The 21896-nt window shown below is 45.1% G+C and overlaps 1 protein-coding gene across 2 annotated transcripts in view; it reads right to left on the bottom strand.

Annotated features, from left to right (window-relative positions):
- The window catches only part of LOC123771262 (protein HID1), a 74015-nt gene that overhangs the window by 49016 nt on the left and 3103 nt on the right, over window positions 1–21896 (bottom strand). For both annotated transcript variants that reach the window (XM_069305194.1, XM_045763723.2), the window contains exons 2-6: window positions 14710–14923; window positions 6523–6680; window positions 5650–5703; window positions 3513–3681; window positions 676–917 (exon numbers count right to left, since the gene is read on the bottom strand). In XM_069305194.1, coding sequence (XP_069161295.1) covers window positions 676–917; window positions 3513–3681; window positions 5650–5703; window positions 6523–6680; window positions 14710–14923 — 837 coding nt within the window. The remainder of the gene's footprint in view (window positions 1–675; window positions 918–3512; window positions 3682–5649; window positions 5704–6522; window positions 6681–14709; window positions 14924–21896) is intronic.

Here is a 21896-nt window from a genome sequence, read left to right as displayed (position 1 = left end):
AGAATTGTGGAGTAAATGGTAAATCTACAAGAGCTGCCAGCCGCTACTGTCTGCTGCAAACACTTGGCGACCAAAATTATTTTTGCCACATAGTAATCACTATTGTACATGCTAGCATAAGAATAATGATCAACACAAACTAATGCTCCGATATCTCCCCCACATATTCTGATGTACACATCAACATTAACAAAATGATCACCCTATATACAAATTATTTTTAGCCTTTTTCTGGGTGGAAGCTCAATACTGTAGCTTCTCTTGTTTATGACACTGGCCCCATTAGGCCATGTTTGACATGCCAGCCTTTGTGACACTCTCGGCTTACCAGAAGCAAAGTGTGTCACGTGACAATCTCTGCTTACCAGAAGCAAAGTGTGTCACAAGTACTATTTCACACCAACTTGTCCCTCTATGAGGCAAGAAATAAGGCGGCGACAAGATTAGATCACACATATCTCGGGCACGTTGAGATTGTCGCTGGAAGCCTGCCACTTTCAACTGTACTACACATCCTGCAGATGTAAGCAGAGGGAAGGAATACAGTGTCCACCCAGAACAAAATTTATTGATATTAAATATCTCATTCGAAAATGAAGAAAACATTGTCTTTATCATCTTATTGGAACATAAATTCTGTTTGCATATAGAGTACATAGCAAGATGCCAACCAACCTCTTCCAACTCTGATAAAGCTGCTGTGATGTCATGATCTAGTGTAGTAATTAGAATCTGCAGAGCTACTTCCACCAATGGTTCTCTTGAATCTGAGAAGAGAAGGTGATTGTATGGCACTCCAAACCCAACAGGGTTATAGCCACACACCACATTGAGAAGTGAAGTAAACAATGGTAGTGCGTGACGATTGTCAGCCGAGGTAAACACTGCTATCCACCGATTTGGAGCATCTGACGTATCTGCCAAAATGAAAATGATTAAGCACTGAGTATCTATTCTCCCTTGTCAAATATAGCATAAATATATGTTTTCAGTCTAATTTCATCCACATCATTTCTTTCTCTATCTAAAGGTATGGAAAAATGCAGAGAATACAAGACAAGAACACAAGTACAGTACAAAAGCCAGTGTTCAATGTAATGAAACAGGACAAGAACACAAGTACAAAAGCCAGTGTTCAATGTAATGAAACAAGACAAGAACACAAGTACAAAAGCCAGTGTTCAATGTAATGAAACAAGACAAGAACACAGGTACAAAAGCCAGTGTTCAATGTAATGAAACAGGAAAAGAACACAAGTACAAAAGCCAGTGTTCAATGTAATGAAACAAGACAAGAACACAAGTACAAAAGCCAGTGTTCAATGTAATGAAACAAGACAAGAACACAAGTACAAAAGCCAGTGTTCAATGTAATGAAACAAGACAAGAACACAGGTACAAAAGCCAGTGTTCAATGTAATGAAACAAGACAAGAACACAAGTACAAAAGCCAGTGTTCAATGTAATGAAACAGGAAAAGAACACAAGTACAAAAGCCAGTGTTCAATGTAATGAAACAAGACAAGAACACAAGTACAAAAGCCAGTGTTCAATGTAATGAAACAAGACAAGAACACAAGTACAAAAGCCAGTGTTCAATGTAATGAAACAAGACAAGAACACAAGTACAAAAGCCAGTGTTCAATGTAATGAAACAAGACAAGAACACAAGTACAAAAGCCAGTGTTCAATGTAATGAAACAAGACAAGAACACAGGTACAAAAGCCAGTGTTCAATGTAATGAAACAAGACAAGAACACAAGTACAAAAGCCAGTGTTGAATGTAATGAAATGCCATTTTCTGATTGAACCTCGATGGCTCCCTGTAGCTAACTTGTTTAAATAGTTCCACACACATAGCCGGAGCCGGTCGGAGCATAGCCACAAGGGAGCCGGTCGGCCGAGCGGACAGCACGCTGGACTTGTGATCCTGTGGTCCTGGGTTCGATCCCAGGTGCCGGCGAGAAACATTGGGCAGAGTTTCTTTCACCCTATGCCCCTGTTACCTAGCAGTAAAATAGGTACCTGGGTGTTAGTCAGCTGTCACGAGCTGCTTCCTGGGGGTGGAGGCCTGGTCCAGGACCGGGCCGCGGGGACACTAAAGCCCCGAAATCATCTCAAGATCTCAAGATCACATAAGTCACATCAGCCTTAGGAGCCCTTAACACACTAGTGCAAACCGGAATACAGTATGGTAACAACCCCCGACTTCTTCCTCCTCAGGGAACAGGGTATTATTACAATGATGACCAAACCGCACAACAGAAGATAGAGAAAAGACGCCATTCTGGTATGTACTGGACTTTTGGACCGCCAAAAGCCAAGTATCTCAGCAGAAAAGGAGAAGGTTGCATACAAGAAAACATCCCACTAGGACCAAAAGAGCAAAACCCACACTTCCGGAGAAGAGAAGGTTGCATACAAGAAAACATCCCACTAGGGCCAAAAGAGCAAAACCCACACTTCCGGAGAAGAGAAGGTTGCATACAAGAAAACATCCCACTAGGGCCAAAAGAGCAAAACCCACACTTCCGGAGAAGAGCATCAAGCTCTCTACCCGAAAACCTGAAGTAAGGGCCAAGAAGTGAAGTGAGAACCTTAAGAACTTATCACAGACCAAAGGAGCAACTTAGAACAGAGGGGAGGAGAGAAAGGCCAACACCATATCGAGAGACAGGGAATGAAGCTGTTCAATCCTGAGAGGTCAAGAATGTACCATAGGTCTATCAAGTCCTGCTTGGGGACCAATGATAGGTGGTGAACACGGCCACACCAAGGTCCAACTAAGTTGCGATAACCACACAGAGCTCTGGGAAGACTCCTAACCTAATTTTTTAAACTAAAGAGGGGGGGGGGATGAGATTACCAGAGACTTGGGGAGGGAAGCACTCAGAAAGCCCACGAATTGTGGGACCAGAAAATGGCCCAGATATTCCCAGACAGCACTGTCAAAGAGAAGACTCCAAAATGGACGGTGATAATTTCTGAGAAGAAGCACCAATCTACAATGTACTAAAAATGACTGACCAGCAATAAAAAGAGCTGGGCCAAGATCCAAAAATCAGGCGCCAACAAAGGTCTATCCTGACCAGCTCAAGCAGAGCCCCAGCTCATGAAGGGAAGGGACCAAGTCAAAACAAAAGCCTTTTGCAGTATGTTGTAGCGAAACATACTGCAAACGAAAGGCCTAAAATATTTAGCAGCCACAGAAGGAAACCACTGTTGGGAAAAGGCAAATTTATTTCTCTAAAAAATGATTGGGAACTACTCATGAGAAATTAAATATAATTTGCAGCTAAACAAAAGATTTCAGAAGGTTTATACCACTGGACAAGGGCAAATGCTAGAAATTTGAGAAGATACACAATAACAAGCTATACCAGAACACAATAACCTGTGGTACCTGCCCCCCACTCTTCAAATCTTCCGTCAACCTTACAAACACTTTTACTTCACAAACTAAACCAATCCTATGAATTTTGATCATTACATTACCTTGAGGGCAACATACCTGAAGATGGTTGATATATGCTTTGGCTGAAACAGGTAAGAATGAGCTTCAAGATTTCTGTGCGATTCATGTCATGTGCCGGTACATGAGGCGGGGAGTGAGCAAAGCCCACACCCGCCTCCCAAATAAACTCGCAGCTGTCAATGCTCTGCAGGTCTTCATGTTTGTCCTAAGAGAAAGAACAAAAAGCACACGTTTGTATTATTTTCTAAGAATACTAAAAATACATTCCTAGCATACATTCCTAAAATACATTTCTAGGGGAGCCGGTCGGCCGAGCGGACAGCACGCTGGACTTGTGATCCTGTGGTCCTGGGTTCGATCCCAGGCGCCGGCGAGAAACATTGGGCAGAGTTTCTTTCACCCTATGCCCCTGTTACCTAGCAGTAAAATAGGTACCTGGGTGTTAGTCAGCTGTCACGGGCTGCTTCCTGGGGGTGGAGGCCTGGTCGAGGACCGGGCCGCGGGGACACTAAAAAAAAGCCCCGAAATCATCTCAAGATAACCTCAAGATAGCATACCAAGCCCTGTTGACATTGAGCTCAGCTGTGACAACTAACTTTTTAAATTATTTTTTGCTGCATAGTACTGGGGCAGGGAGATGGAGATCACAGCTTAGTCACAACAGTCAAGGTATACTGCTCACTATGATGCCAAAAATCAGATCAACTCTCTTTATGCCTCTTTCAAGTAACTATTGGTGACACACACAGATAGCCAATAAATACACACAGAAATCACAATAGCATGATATGTCAAATGTCCACAAGGGCCGTGATGAGGGTTCAGTTAATGCTCTGCAACAATCAACATTCTACCTGCCACCTAATTACCAAACTAGGCTTACTATTGTCATGTTACTTTACAGTGTTAGGTGTTAAGTATACCATTATCATATTACTTTACAGTGTCAGAGGTTATGTATACCATGACACTTTACCATGTCAAGAGGATATGTATACCATGGTCTGGTTAACACTTTCGCAATCTCGAAACGCCCCTGGTGTCCTCAATTTTTCTCGTGTCCGAGCCGGTGACACGAGCGGCGTCCAAATTTTAAAATATTTATTAAAAATTTAAATTTTATCCGATCAATCTGGGAGTGGTTTTAAAATAAGTACCTTTAGATTGCACACAATTTGTTACCAAAATGAAAGATGTAACACGAAAATTGATGTCAGAACACTGGAAAGATTGTAAATACTTTTTCTGTCCAAAATTTAAAACATTTGTTAAAATTCCATTTATTGTGCTATTATTATGGGACTAGTTTTAAAATGTGTGCCTTTAGATTGTGAACAATTTGATACCAAATTGAAAGATGTAACATGAAAATTGATGTCAGAACACTGGAAAGATATAAATAATTTTGTGATGATGAGCGTTCAAAATTTAAAATATTTGTTAAAATTCTATTTATTGCTCTATTGTTATGGGACTAGTTTTAAAATATGCGCCTTTATATTGTGAACAATTTGATACCAAAATGAAAGATGTAACACAAAAATTGATGTTATCAAACTGAACGAGTATATACATTAGGTTGCGGGTGTGCCAATTGGTGGTCGTTCACGGGTAACTTTAGGCTTTGCTGCAGGGAGTCACGCCAGGCTTTTGGACATTATATGCATATACACCTGCAGGGAATTCTATTGCGAACACAATGATACCAAAACAAACAACGTTGCACGAGAATTAAGGTGAGAAAAGTGAAATGAGTATACACATTTTGGTGTCGCCGCGTGCTCACCCGCACTGCAGGGGGCACGACCTCAAAGTTTGCACACCCGGGGCGCGAAAGTGTTAAGTAAACTCACCCTTGTCACTCAACAGTGTCAAAGAATACTTAAACATTAGCCATGTGCTTTATAAGGTCAGGGCCAAGTAAATGTTGATTTTATATTATATTTAAAATCTGAACCAAAAAGAGTAACATTAACTATATTTTAACCTACAGTACTATAACTATCTTCCATGCCTCAGATAATTTTAGAACTGCTTCTTAACAGATATATTCTCACTAAACAATGTGGCACTGGCTATGGTTTATCTTGTAAACAATACTGTGAAGATATTGTAAACAATACTGTGAAGAAATTGTAAACAATACTGTGAAGAATGCTGAAAAAACACTTACAGGTCCAGATTTCTTGTTTGTTGTCACTGTAAAGTCAGGACAAAACAGCAGGTCCTGTAAATGATAAATTAAAAACATAATTAACATTAAATTAACAAACATAAGTTTCTATTGTGTTCATATTCTATAATTAAGAACATAGGGTAAAGTCACCTGCCTTAGGGGAGTAATGAAGCCCCCTTATTCTGGTAGGTCTCTCGGTGGCTACCCGAGCTACCCCACCTGGAAGCCTCCAAACCTTGAGTACCACACCACGAGAGCCTATCAGAGACCACGACCAGAATCTGGTCCCATCAATAGAGGCCTGGGGACTCTTGGGGAAGCCAACTCTGGGGCAACTGCCCCAGCACCACAGTAAGAAAAAGCACCTAGAGGTGGAGGTCAACTTGCACAAATGGCACACACCAGCAAAACTGCCACCACCCAGCAGAGTGAAAAAGGGGGAGCGTGCAAAAGCTGGAGCGTGCAAAAAGGTCGAGTGTGGAAAAGGTGGAGCGTACAAAAGGGAGAGCGTGCAAAAGGTCGAGTGTGTGGAAAAGGTGGAGTGTGCAAAAGGGAGAGCATGCAAAAGGTGAAGTGTGCAAAAACTGGAGCATGCAAAAAGGGGGGAATGTGGAAAGGATGGACCGTGCAAAAGGGGGAGCGTGCAAAAGGTGAAGCGTGCAAAAGGTGAAATGTGCAAAAACTGGAGCGTGCAAAAGGTTGGGTATGCAAAAGGTTGGGTATGCAAAAACCAAGTAAACAAAACAAGTACTGTAAATACTGTACTATAAATATGCAAAGATAGATGGAACACCAAAAGCTTCATTCCCATCCTGAAAAATAACAATAATACTGAAAAGGTCACTTCACAAAAATGACACTTTCACTTACACATAAAGCATGAATGAGGCTGTGTGCAAGTGGGATTGACTCTCCTGAGCCTTCTTCTTCACCTCCCGCAGGTAAGCTTGACCAGAAGAACCCGCGCCAGTCCGGATCCTCAAAGATATATGGGATTACTCGCATCAATATTCGCATGCAGTTTAACACTGTGGGGAGAAAAAGGGGGCAATCCATTACCGATTTAAATAATATGCAATGCAATTACATATACTAAAGCTGGAAGTCAATGCTTCACTATATGACAGTTTAAGTTGGCTTTCAGCAGCAAAGGTGACAGTATGGATCACTGATAACTTGCTACAATTATCAAACACCATGCCAAAGAATTCCCATGCAAATTACCTAGTTTATTGTATTTGTAATGAACCTTATGCAGCTATCACTATTATGCAGTCTCCGTGGTGTAGTGGTAAGACACTCGCCTGGCGTTCCGCGAGCGCTATGTCATGGGTTCGTATCCTGGCCGGGGAGGATTTACTGGGCGCAATTCCTTAACTGTAGCCTCTGTTTAACGCAACAGTAAAATGTGTACTTGGATGAAAAAACGATTCTTCGCGGCAGGGGATCGTATTCCAGGGACCTGCCCGAAACGCTACGCGTACTAGTGGCTGTACAAGAATGTAACAACATAACCACTCTTGTATATATCTCAAAAAAAAAAAAAAAAAAAAAAAAAAACAAGCAAAACGTATTGTAAAGTTATGGCAAGAAAGGGGCCTTAGTAATGGGTGCTTAAACAGTGATAGTATGGAAAAGTTTACTTTTAAAACTCATGCAAAGTAGCAGCTAATTCTGTACAAGTGCAGTAGTGTATTTACCATGGGAGAATCTTTCCTTTCTAATGTACATTATCAAGTATTATTCTATATACAGTGGAACCTTGGTTAACAACTGCCATAGAGTACAAATTTTTGGGTATACGACTTCAAATTCATCGTAAAGTTTGAATTGTATACGATGGTTTATTTGGAAGGCAACGTCTGTTCGTATGCATATGGGTCAAACAAGCATGTGGTGCTAGGGGCGAGGCACACTCATTTTGTTTACAAGTCTATCCCGCATAGTAATGACCACGACCGTGCTTGAATTCTTTGTAAAGAATTTCATTGCCTCTTGTTTTGCTTTTTTAACATAAAAGTTCTTATTATATATCATGCCATGGATCCCAAGAAAGTCAGTTGTAAAGTTCAACCTAAGAAAATAAATGTGAGGATGACCATAGAGAAAAAAGAAGAGATCATTCGTAAACATGAAAATGGTATGAGGGTTGATGATGTAGGGTAGAAGATGTCCCTTACTCATTTATTAAGAAAATGTGTGCAGTATGGGAAGAATTGCCAAGATTTCCTGAAGAGTGTCACCCAAATCAAGCTGTAGCAGACCGTTGTGTTAACCTTTTTAATGACAATGTGATGTCTCACTTCAGACAAGTGTTACAACATAGGGAAAAACATGTGTCGCTAGACAGGTTTTAGTGAGAACAAGCAAGCAGTGAGCCACAAGCAGGTCCTAGTGGTATGCAGGCAAAACGTAGGAGAGTGTACCCCAGATATGTCATCACTGCCTGATGTTATAATAGAAGGAGACTTCCCTTCCAAACACTAACATCTCTCCTCTTCCCCTCCTCCTCCTCGTCTTCCATACGCCAACAAGAGTTCTCATTTCAAGGTAAGATTATATACTGTATTGTAGCTAGTACAAAATGAGTGTTATTCAGTATGAAATGCATTTATAAGTTAATATTTTTGGGGGTGTGGAACGGTTGATGACACCTCTCTGGAAACGGATTACGATCGTAAACGAAGGTACAGTACCACTATATATAGAAACAATTCCAAGTACATTCTGTGATTGGAAAATACAAGGAAAATATGTGGTAAATGTAGAAAACCAGTTCTAAACTTAGTGAGAAACAAAAAGAAATAAGATATCAAAGAAGAAAAACATTGGAACGCTTGGTGGATGAGAATAAACATGAGCTGATGCTCGTGTTTATTCTTGGTACCACTTGGTACCAAGAATACCACTTGGTACCGTGTTGTGGAATGAGACAGTTTCCCCGATGACACTAACCCCCAACTTGGCGTGGTTATCCCAGTGTAGTTATCTTGAGGTTATCTTGAGATGATTTCGGGGCATTTTTTTAGTGTCCCCGCGGCCTGGTCCTCGATCAGGGCTCCACCCCTAGGAAGCAGCCCGTGACAGCTGACTAACTCCCAGGTACCTATCTACTGCTAGGTAACAGGGGCATCAGGGGTGAAAGAAACTCTGCCCATTGCTTCTCGCTGGTGCCCGGGATCAAACCCGGGACCACAGGATCACACGTCCAGCGTTCTGTCCACTCAGCCACCGGCTCCCCCTAGTTAAGTGAAGTGACTACTTGTTGTTTTGTAGCGTTTCGTGTTCTGTCTTGTGTTGATACTTTTAATACCCTATTAATATCCCCTTTGTTATATCCATTCATCCACTTGTAAACCTCTATCAAGTCACCCCTAACTCTTTGCCTTTCCAGTGAATGCAATTTATGCTTTGTTAATCTCTATTCATATGACAGGTTTCTAATTTGGAGAATTAACTTTGTCATCCTACGCTGGACACGTTCAAGTGAATTTATATCCATTCTATAGTACAGCGAGCAAAACTGAACTGCATAATCTAAATGGGGCCTAACCAGAGCAAGATATAGCTGAAGAACACCACCAGGTGTCTGGTTACTAACGCTTCGATTTATAAATCCCAGTGTCCTATTTGCCTTATTACGAACACTCATACATTGATCCTTTTGTTTTTAAATTCTAACTAATCATAACTCCCAGATCCCTTTCGCAATCTGACTTCACAATCTCAGCACTATCTAGCTCGTATCTTGTAACTCTATCATTATGTAACCTAGCCTCAAAACTTTACATTTATTAGTATTAAACTGCATCTGCCAATCTTTTGACCATTTCAAAACCCTATTTAGATCAACTTGAAGTGATAGTGAGTCTTCTTCCATGTTTATTTTCCTACCGATTTTTGTATCATCGGCAAATTTGCAAATGTTGTTACTCAAACCTGAATCTAAATCATTTATATATACAGTACATATTATAAACAACAGAGGTCCCAGGACAGAGCCTTGAGGCACTCCACTTACAACATTTTCCCACTCTGATTTAACCCCATTTATACTAACTCTGTTTTCTTTGGTATAGCCATGCCCTAATCCAACTTAATATAGCACCCCCAACACCATGAGTCTCTATCTTTTTAATCAGTCTTTCATTTAGTACTGTATCAAAAGCTTTGCTAAAGTCAAGGTACACAACATCACAATCCTTACCACTATCAACTGCTTCAACTATGCTGGAATAAAAAGATAGCAAATTTGTTAAACATGAATGGCCATTTGCAAAACCATGTTGCGAATCATTTATTAATTTATGTTTTTCAAGATGAAGACGAATTGTATTTGTAATTATAGATTCAAGTAACTTTCCCACAATAGACGTTAGGCTAATTGGCCGATAGTTTGATGCAAGTGATCCATCTCCTTTCTTAAAAATTGGTACCACATTAGCAACCTTCCATGACTCTGGCACTCTGCCTGACTCTATTGATTTATTAAATATGGTAGACAGTGGCTCGCAAAGCTCCTCTTTGCATTATTGAAGCACCTGGCAAACACTTCATCCGGCCCTGGGGATTTGTTTATTTTGAGTTTTACTATTTGTTTAATTACATCCTCCCTGGTAACTGCTAAACTAGTCAACCTGTCCTCGTCCCCACCACATAAGACTTGTTCAGCTGAAGGCATATTGTTAAGTTCCTCTTTAGTAAATACAGAGATAAAATATTTATTTAAAATGCTACTCATCTCTTCGTCATTATCCGTTATCTGACCTGTCTCAGTTTTTAATGGACCTATCCTTTCCCTAATCTTTGTTCGATATAACTGAAAAAAATCCTTTAGGATGCGAACTTCATAGTTTCTTTTTGCCCTCCTTATCTTTATTTTAATATTTCTAACCAGTTGTACAAATTCCTGTTCTAAACTGACTTCCCCATTCTTATTCCTTTTGTACCATGCTCTCCTTTTACCTATAAGGTTCTTCAGATCCTTTGTTATCCATTTTGGGTCATTAATATTCGATCTATTCAATTTGTATGGTATACTACGTTCCTGTGCTTTGCTTAGAATATTTTTAAATAAGTTATTTTTGAATCCACATCGAAATCCCTTTTTACGTCACCTATCACTGGGTTCACGTCTTGCTCCAAGACCGGCCCACCCCCCATGCCCAAGACTTTCCAATCTATTTGACCCCAAAAATTTCTTTGGCTATTAAAATCAGCTTTTCGAAAATCTGGCACTTTAACAGAATTTTTTTCCTACAGATCTATTCCATTCTATGCTAAATCTGATTTCTTTGTGATCACTGTTCCCTAGCTCGATGTCATTAATTTGTGTTTCCCTGTTAGTTAACACTAAATCTATACTATTACTGTATTACAAACTATTATTTTTTTAATTATTAAACTATTATTCGCGTTGGTTCCTTAATGTGTTGCGTAAGAAAGCAATTGTTAACCAATTCTAGAAAATCTTCAGCTTCATTATTCCCTGTTCTGTTAAACCAATTTATTCCACTAAAATTAAAGTCACCCATGACAAATACTGCTAGATCTAGATGCTCTAGATATTTCATCCCAATAGGTGCTTTGCTTCCATCCTGTCTAAGTTTGGTGGCCTATATATAACTCCTATTATAAGATTATTTGCTTTTTTGTTTAATTCTACCCAAATAGTTTCTGTGTGTGGCTCAGTTTTGATTCCCTCTTTGAGACTACATTTCAAATTTTCCCTAGCATAAATGGCTACTCCCCCTCCTCGTCCAATATATCTATCTGTGTGAAATAGTTTAAATCCATTTATTTCATATTCAGCTAATAGTTCTCTATTTTCTACATTCATCCACAAAGTTTATTTAAAACCTTATTCTGAATGACTTAACAAAATTGCCCCTAACAATGAGATGGACGAGTTTCTTGTCAAAGTATGTCTTTTGGTTGAATGTTGTAATGTAAATGCACTATTGTAGCATATATCACAGTACAGTACCTCTGAGGAGGACTCCCAATTTTCATAAAACCAGTGTTGAATGTAATGAAATGCCATTTTCTGGGTGAGATCCGGAGACTCCCCGGAGCTACCCAGGCTGATATTACTAATATTAGACTTTGGCATCAGCCAGTGTGTATGGAGTTCTTAGGTTCATAGAGGCATGAGGAGCAATGGCCTGTAGAAACCCACCCAGGTGGTTGGAAGCATTCTGTCTGCCACTGACTGGGTCAGGCACCCAGAAAGGCAAGCATCTCAAAACAAACCCCTATTCTGATTAAGAAATTGCAACAGAGCCAAACTAGTGGACAGAACGCCCCAAACAAAACCGAGCATGACGACACCACGGCGCTGTGCCGCCGTCTGTGCAACTTCCCCCTCCCCGGGAGGGGGAAGAAGGGAGCCCCAGATTGCTCACGCCAGCTACCCAAGACCCCAGTTCTAAGGCGGATATGCTAGATGGAAGTCGTGTGCTCTGGCTCCTTAATTGGTCCTCAGCTCTGTGCTTGTGTGGTGTGGTGGCTGTCTTATTGGGGGTGCGCGAGCCAGGAGTAATTCTTCAGTACTCGGGCTGCATGCGCCTAGGATTCCTTTCCCAAGGTGCCCGGTAAGTACTGCCCTTGGGGCCTCCTTCCACAAGTTCCTTGGGTTCTACCTCTGCTTGGATGTTTCCTGCTCAACTTTCGGCCACCCTTTGTGTGTTGCAGTGTTCTGGCATCCTTGTTCACCTTCGGGTAAGAGACAGTTTGCACTGGTAGGGGCGCAGGGTACTGTGCAGCTAGTTTTCACCTCTCATAGTGGCTGGCTCTGTTCCGCCTGGGTACGCTGTTCTCTTGTGGGGTTTTATTTTTTTTTCTGCCTGATAGGGGGAGTCTGCCTTTGGTTGTTGCCCCTGGTGTATATATAGCATACACTTCCCTGTTCTGGTGGAATCCCCTGCTAGGTCCCCATGAGTGTACACATCCCGGGGGTTCAGTTACGTAGACAGTTGTTAGTAGACTTGGGCGCCAGTTAGCAGTATCCTGCCTGGGTTTCCCTGAGCATGAGTTCTGTCTCAGGACCCTGGAAATCCCCACGGGGATGCACGGGTCTGATGGATGTCACCCCCGAGTCCCCCCCCCTCGCTTTATGCTAGTTTGAGGGTTGTCCTGTCCCCTTGTCTCAGGGTGACTCTCATTGTTTTTGTCTCTGTCACGCTGCCTGCTGGGTCGGTGATACTTTCAACCCAGAGTCCTGCGAGTTTTGTTGCTTGCTGGTGACTCGGTTTACCCAATCTACTGATGACGATATACAGATACAGGCGGTGCGGGCATCGCACGTTAGGTTTAGGTTGTTGCAACGCGTTTGGTTGGTTGCTGATCCGGAAGCCCCGAAGATGCCCCGTTATGGTTATAGGGACCCGGACTTGGGGGTGTTGGTCGCTTCAACCTTGGTTCAGTCCGCACACCCCCCCCTCCTCGTTCTGTCCCTGCTGTGGTTCGGTCTGGTCCCAGTACGAGTTGGATTTGGGTTCAGCTCCTCCCCGGGTCCCCGGGTTTAATTTATTTTTGCTCCAATAAATATTTCTCATTAGTGCAAATAATACTAGAACACTTTTCTACACATATTTTACACAAAATTCACATAGAAATGTAAGTCTATACCTTATAATTAAATTATAAATGACCAAAACCTCTTAAGCCATTTAAACTTCCAAAGCAAAGTTCTGAAAAAAAAATCAGAAGTGTTTCAAGTTTGAAGTCAATCTAATGAAGCATTATTAACACTTTCGCGCTTTAGATTAGAGATAACTCGTCGCCGTTTTCTCTTACGATTCCGCATAACAGCCGAGTTTTCTCGTCCATCGAAAAAATATTTCTATATATTCCATTTTTTAACCGAAATGGATGGGGATACTTTTGTTTTGTAGGGAATTTATTTGCGAATGTTTTGGTACCAGAATGAATATTATATCGCATAAACTTCTATGAGTAAAAAAAAAATACACAAAGTATGTTTGGGGGTGTAGCGAGCGTGTGGCAGTGGGTTCCCTTTAGCCGTTGATATATCCAACACGTGGGAAATATTTGTATGTGTTATGTATATGTCTGTGTAGGGAATTTTACTGCGATCACTGTCATACAAATTATAAAATGTTTCAACAAGTATAAACATGACAAACATCAAACGAACGAAAACAATGCGTTCGTTTCTGCCGCGAACGCATACTGAGCGACGTGGTTCTATATTTGGCGCTTCTCTTACACATGCTTTGTACAAATGTTATACAGTTCATCTTATAGAAAATTTTATTGCGAACACATTGGTATAAAAAAGAAATACGTACATAGAAAAGTAGGGTCAGGAAACGTATAAACTTTCCAAGCATGATTTCCCCCCTGTGTTTTCGCCAGTGCGCTCGCGGCTAACTACTCTCCACTTCACACACTCTTGCAGGTGGGCAATTACCTATATTAAACATTCATATGCATATGTCCGTGTAGAGAATTTTATTGCGATTCCAATGATACCAAAATTAGCGATGTAGGACAACTGTAGGCTTCGCAACCATTAAGAGAGTGGAAACATTTTGTTGCTGTTTGGCGCTCTCGGCGAGTGATCTGCATAGTTTTTTATTTGGTGTTGATACTCCTTATGCTTGGGCGGCATTTTATAGGCATGCTCTTATAGACAATTTCATTGCGAACACAGTGATACCAAATTTAAATACGTGCGCCTTCAATTATTGTCAGGACAGTCAAAAGAGTGTACACTTTTCGGTCTTACCGCGTAGGCGCGCGAAGTGCCGAAAGCATCTGGGGTATTGTTTTTTTTTGAGCGCCGAGAGCGCGAAAGTGTTAAGTAACGGCTCAAAAAGAAAGCATAGTGAAAAAATAAAATAGTATATATACAAAAACAATGCAAAATAAAAAGTTGTTCCAATAATGGGAATACTGTATTGTATCTTATACAAATAAAATACTGTGCAACAAATACAATATGGCTCTTTTATATCAGGTATCTTTTCTCGTCTGCTAGGGCAATGTTATGCGAGCGGTATTGTGCAGAACTTCAAACAAATTAACACTAACCAATCTGCTGCTCCTGTTGCGTAGAACATCCTGTGTCTGCTGCCCGAACTAACTTTTCTACGGCTTTATAGCAGAGCGTGGCAAGATTGGATGGTGCCTCTTCTCTCAGGGAGCGGATCTCGGCCGCAGGTATAAGGGCAAACACATCCTGTACTGTCGTTATATGTTCACCCCAGAACTGCTCCCAAAAGGAATCATCTGAAGCATCTATGGGCTGAAAATATAATGAAATATGTTTATGACAAAAATGATCAAATATCAATCAACTACTGGTATTCAAATAAACTGCATTTCAAAGTTATGCTGGAATCCATAACTGGATTCCAGCATAACTTATGGTGGTCCTTAGATAAATTTAGTATGTTTTCATAGAGAAAAAAACCAGCGTTGAATGTAATGAAACGCCATTTTCTGGGTGAGACCCGGAGGCTCCCCGGAGCTTTACCGGCTGATATGCTAATGTCAGACTTTGGCATCAGTCATGTGTATGGAGTTCTAGGGCCTACCGGGGACCACGAGCCAGAACCTGGCCCCCTCAGAGAGGCAAGGGGAGCAATGGCCTATAGAAACCCCCGTGTGGTTGGAAGCATTCTATGTCTGCCATCGACCGGGTCAAGCATCCAGAAAGGTAAGCATTCCAAAACAAACCCCTATTCTGGTGAAAATTGCTACCCAAGCCGAACTAGTGAATAGAACTCTTCAACAGAAAACACGGAAACTAGTATGACGTCATACGTCACCGCGCCGCTGTCTGCGCAGCTCCCCCCTCCCCGGGAGGGGGAAGGGGGAGCCCCAGACCTCCCACGCCGGCTATCCACCCATCAGTTCTGAGGCTGGATGTCAAAACACGCGAAAAACGCCGACCGGAGGGAGGGAGGGTTGCCGGGGAGCCTCCGGGTCTCACCCAGAAAATGGCGTTTCATTACATTCAACGCTGGTTTTCTGGGGGGAGCCCCGTCGGCTCCCCGGAGCTAACTACCCACAGAGGAAGGTCAAAGGGACAAAACCGGGAGGCGGACACCACGCACCCCCCAAGGAGGCGAGACAACCGGCAGCAAACGCCAACCCAAGGCGCCACAGCCCCGAAAATCCCGGGAACAACACGAGAACCACGAGCAGCAAGGCCCCTGCACGAACACCAAAAATCCATGCCCGAAAGACTGCAAGGCCACGTCGCCCAGACGGCAGCGAGAGCAGCGAAGCCACGAACGCCACAGGCATGAGGGAAGAACACAGGCAGCTTAGCCGCAAGAACACGGCTGACCACCCGGGACACCATCACCCGCGAACCGGGAAGAACAGAACCGGATCAACGCAAAACGCGCTCCGGACCCAAACGCCGTGGCACGCAAACAACAGCAGAGGGCCGCCACTGAACACAAAAACGACACACCCCCGGCCCGACCAACAAAGCACCAACAAACCCTGGACCCCTCCAGAATGCAGCAGCCCCACCCCGCGCCAGAAAAGATGGAGACTGCTGCCATCAAACAACCAAAACGCTAAAACCGAAGGAGCAAGAAAACACAGCGAACCGACCCCCAGAGGCAAAGGCCCAAAGGAAAGAGCCGACGAAAAAACACACCGGAACCGAAGGGGCACTACCAACCGAGGAGAAGACAGAGCACGCTGACCAGAGACCAGGATGGTGCAAGCGGCGCACGAACAGGCCGGAGGTGAAATGACGCACAAGACAGCTGACTAACGGTGCAGAAGCAACACCAAGACCGAAAGCAAGCTGAAGCGGCTCCGCCTGCGCCGCACGAAAAGAGGCGACAGTATGTGGCAAGACGACGGCCCCCAACCCCTACTAGAAAACCAAGCCGAGAGTAAACCAAGCCAACAAGAAGGACCCACCGAAGAAGGGACAGGAAAAGGAAGGACCGCCAAAATACCCCATACTGCCGCCAAGAAAGCACGCAGGTGGGACACCTACCACGAAGCCACCCGACCACCAACCGGAGGCGAGACCACGAGGCAGAACATAAGCAGCCCCGACAAGGCCCCCCCCCGAGCCCAGGAAAAAGGCGGAGCCGCGAGAAGATCTCGGGCGCGACCACCGAAACCCAGGCGGCACAAGGAGATGGAACGTCTGCCGAACAGAAAAACTCCGAAGCATGCAAGCCCGCCAGGAGTTCAGAAACGACGGGTCCGACGCGAGACATCGCAAGAACCCCCCCAAAAAAAGTAAAACAACAACAACCGGCAGGGCAAGCTAGGAAAACCAAAGAAGGCGGAAGGGTCGCCGCCAGAACAGGACCCGAACCAAGGGGCATGAACAACTGCAACAGACCGAGACAAAGAAGCACATCACAGGACACAGGCTGACCAACGCCTAAGAACACACGCAGAACATTCCTGCTGCAGAAGAGGCAGGAAGAAAGAGCAGAAGCACAAAAAAAAAAAAAAAAAAAACCAGGAGAACAACCAGGGGTGGACAATCAGGCAGGGACAAAAACCCCACGCAATCCCCAGGCACAAAACGGCAGCAAAGCGCCACTCCACAACCGGACACAGGAACAAGGACACGCCACCGTGAAACACGGTACCAATGCTCACGTGCAGCAGCAGCAGCAACAGGCACCACTGCAACATGCAACATGTAAATAGCAACTCCCCTCTGCAAAGGCAGAGAACGGAGCAGGCAGACCCCAGACAGGGCCAATGGAGACACGACAAAACCCTGCAGGCCCAGAAACCTGCACCAGGCGACCGACGGCGGAGAAAACCCCGCTCGATACCTGCTGGATGAGGTACTGGGAGCTCTTTTACACCTCAAGCCCGGCCCAAGGTCAGGCCAGACCGGCCAGAGGATGGCCCACCAGGCAGCTGCTAGGAGCAGTCCACCGGCCCACATACCCCCACAACCAGGACGGGCCGGAACTGCCATACGAAAACAGGCCAGTGCGCCCTGGAAGTCCACGGACGAACCAGCAAGAAGGCTTATGCTCGCAAGTAGGTCGTGTAACAAGCACAGACCACTGATGGTAATACAGTGTTCCCCAAAAGTGCCAATAGCACCACTGCACTCCACTGGTACTATCCCGCAAGTTCTACCAGATAGGCGGGACCCAAGAGCCAGAGCTCAAATCCTGCAAGCACAGCCAGGAGCCTCACCAGGTGAGTACAGAACCAACCCTACAACCCCCACACCTCACAACATTAAAAAAGGAGGGTCCCCTGAATGACTCCAGCATGGGTTGGACATGCACATGAGGGGGACAGGAAGGGGTGATAAAGGGACAGTCACTGGTGTGCGAACGGTCTCAGTCGTACAAAATTATACCTAAATAAAAACAGGTATATGAACACCGCCGCATCCAGCGCCCGGCCAAAAGACGCCAGACCGCAGAAACTCACCTGGCGAATGGTGGCTCGAACTTGACACGACTCAACCGTGCCCAGAAGAACTTGGGAGCACCGCCAGGTGAAGACGCCAGAGCCGGACCCGCAGGAGAACAGGGAGAGGCGAAGGAGGCGGTCCACACCCATGACACAGAAAACCGCGGTGTCCTCCCCACAACTGGGAACCAGGACACCCCTGGTGCAAAGGGGCACATACCGCAGCCAGGGAGAAGAACGAGAGGCGAAGCACTGTAGCAAAAAAGGGCGCAAAACCCCAGCACTGAACCATCGCCCAGACCAAAACAAACTCCACGGCGCATGCGCATAACACGCTGGCCGAACCGCACACCCTCCCTGCGGGAAGGCGCCAGCCAGGACTATTGCACGAGAAAAGGAGCCAAAAGAGGAAGCAGGAACAATAAAACCGGCCAAAGAAGCAAAGAGCCCAAAAAAAGGGAACCCAAACGGGCGACAAGTAGCCCAAACGGGCGACAAGTAGCCCAAACGGGCGACAAGTAGCCCAACCGGGCGACAAGTAGCCCAACCGGGCGACAAGTAGCCCAACCGGGCGACAAGTAGCCCAACAGGGCGACAAGTAGCCCAACAGGGCGACAAGTAGCCCAACAGGGCGACAAGTACTAGGAGCCGACAGACGTTCCAATAATGCGGGAAGTAGCGAAAAACCTTCCCGTACCCTCGAGAACACAGAAGCCAACACTAGTCCCGAAGGCACACGAAGGCGCAGGCGCACCCGAGATCAAAAGTCACGCAGAACCCCAACGAACGGGGAAACATGACAAAAACACCGTCCCAAAAAGCGGGGGAGGAAACATCCACCCACAGGACGGAACCAACCGACTCAAAGGCCAAGGAACCGAGCCCGGGGAGGGGCCGACGTCCAACAGCACGTACGGCGAGTGGGGAGGAAAGACCCCACTCCGCGTAACCACAAGCCCCGCCTAGAGGGGGATAAAACCCCCCACGGGGTCTAACGGGGCCAAGGCCCCCCCCAAGGCAGCCCCTCCCCAGCCCCGGGAACCTACACGACAGGCCCCGGGGCCGAGCCGTTCCCCCAAAGCCCCGGCCGTACCAGAAAACCGGGGCAGCCGTGAAAACACTAAGGAAGGGAGCCCACTGGCAGACTCATACCACACGGCTGGAGGAACAGGCCCAAATGCCCCCGTCACTACCCCGGAAGGGGAATTCCCCGAGACTGCCCGAGTCTCAACACCACGAAACACCCCGCCCTGAACCTACAGACGGTAAGGAACCGGATGCAGGCAGGAAGGGTGAACCAGGGGAAAGACAAGGGGGCGTGGATGCAACCAACACCCCCAAGTCCCAAAACGAAATACAACGGGGCAGCCCCGGGGCTCCCGGGGAGGAAACCACGAGAACGTTGCCACCACCAAGGCTCAAGTGCAACGCCCCTGCTGCCCGCACCCGCTTTGTTAGCACAACTGGGTAACCGAGCCACAACGAGCAACCAAACTCGCAGGACACCGGGTCGAAGGTGTCACCGACCCCACAGGCAGCAGACGGAGGCAAAACAGAGAGTCACCCAGAGACAAAAGGTGAGAGCAACCCTCAAACTCGCTGGAAGCGAGGGGGGGGCTCTGGGGTCACATCCATCGGACCCGCGCGCCCCCAGGGGTTTCCCAGGGTCCCGAGCGTTTACTTTAAGAGGACTCGCGCTCAGGTAATCCCAGGCAGGGTACTGCTAACCGGCACCCAAGCTACCAAACAACTTTCTAAGAGCTGAACCCCCGGGACGTGTACACTCACGGGGACCTAGCAGGGGGTACCACCAGAAATACTCAGAACACAAGGGACACAAGGGGCAAGAACGAAGGCAGACCCCCCCACCAGGTATATAAACAAAAGAAAAAGAAAACCCCGCAAGAGGACAGCGTACCCAAGCGGAACAGAGCCGGCCGCTATGATTGGTAAAGACAAGCTGCACAGTACCCCGCGCCCCACCAGTGCAAACACCGCCCCTTACTCTAAGGCGAACAAGGGAGACAGAACACCCGAGCACACAAAGAGCGGCCGAAAACCAAGCGGTAAACGGCCAAGCAGGGGCAGGACCCAAGGAACTTGTGGAAGGTGGCCCCAAGCCCCAAGGGCAGTACTTACAGGGCACCTAGGGAAGGGAACCCTAGGCGCATGCAGCCCGAGTACTGAAGAATCACACCCGGCTCACGCACCACCTAGAAAACAGACACCACACTCTAGGTACAGTGCTGAAACAACCACTGGAGCCGGAGCACATAACCATTGCCTATAGCATCAGCCGAAGAACTGATGGGTGGATAGCCGGCGTAGGAGGTCTGGGGCTCCCCCTTCCCCCTCCCGGGGAGGGGGGAGCTGCGCAGACAGCGGCGCGGTGACGTATGACGTCATACTAGTTTCCGTGTTTTCTGTTGAAGAGTTCTATTCACTAGTTCGGCTTAGGTAGCAATTTTCACCAGAATAGGGGTTTGTTTTGGAATGCTTACCTTTCTGGATGCTTGACCCGGTCGATGGCAGACATAGAATGCTTCCAACCACACGGGGGTTTCTATAGGCCATTGCTCCCCTTGCCTCTCTGAGGGGGCCAGGTTCTGGCTCGTGGTCCCCGGTAGGCCCTAGAACTCCATACACATGACTGATGCCAAAGTCTGACATTAGCATATCAGCCGGTAAAGCTCCGGGGAGCCGACGGGGCTCCCCCCAGAAAAAAACATGTAACTAAATGAAATTTGAATTTAGTATGATGGAGTTCACAGCTGCCTTGCCTCATATTGGAATACTGTACAGTACTGTACTTTACAGTACAGCACTGAAATGTAGGCCTGTATATATATTAGATATGAATGACTAATACTGAATATATTTTACACAAAAATATAAATAAAATATTAGCCTATTAGCAGCCTATCCTAGCCTAACCATTAAATTTCTGAATAAGTGCTTGGCAAACTCAGTTTTGGCTGCCTAATAATGTTCTGGACATTCAAAATAACTGTTCTGACTTGTCTCATTGTATCACTGCCCTTCTTGATGATCAGAACATAAGAACATAAGAACATAAGAACAAAGGTAACTGCAAAAGGCCTATTGGCCCATACGAGGTAGCTCCTATCTATAACCACCCAATCCCACTCATATACTTGTCCAACCCACGCTTGAACTCTGCTTGCTTGAATCAGCTCTTTACAATGCCTATAACATGGATATAAACATACAACATCTGGACTTTTAGTGTTGAAGTACAATTAATCAAATGATCAATGATAGCCATATGGAAATTGTACTGTGTGGCGTAGCTTCCTTCCCTTTCCCCATGTCACCATTAAAGCTGTAAACAATCTAATTTTCAGTCATTATAGAATAATGTGAGTCATTAACAACTGTAGGGTGAATACTACTGCTCCTATATATCCTGCTGACTAAAGAAAATTTGCCAAGTTTGTATTAACCCTTAGACCGCGCATATTACCGTGAATTTAGGGGGCATAACAGCGAAAAATATTTTAATTATGTAAAAATAACTTAAAAATGTTAAACAAATCTCCATCTTACTGGCTTCAGTGTCCTGAAACTTTCATAAAAATATTTTCAGAAATTGATTGTAGATGAATTTTTGAAAAATAAGAACGTTTTATTGATAAGGATAACAGCTCCTAATAACTGGAACTGAAGGATTATGCAGTAATAAAGAAATGCAAGCACCTGTCCTATGCTCAAAGAAGAAGAATGGTAGTAAGAAGTGTCCACAAAGTGGATATGCAGTTGGCGCCTTTATATCATTGCCGAGTAATACATAAAAACACAAAACATAATGAATAACTATGTTAATA

Source organism: Procambarus clarkii, chromosome 54, assembly GCF_040958095.1.
Source record: "Procambarus clarkii isolate CNS0578487 chromosome 54, FALCON_Pclarkii_2.0, whole genome shotgun sequence".
In the NCBI taxonomy this organism is placed as follows: domain Eukaryota; kingdom Metazoa; phylum Arthropoda; class Malacostraca; order Decapoda; family Cambaridae; genus Procambarus; species Procambarus clarkii.
The sequence above is the reverse complement of the archived record's forward strand: the minus strand, read 5'-3'. Positions and strand labels throughout refer to the sequence as shown.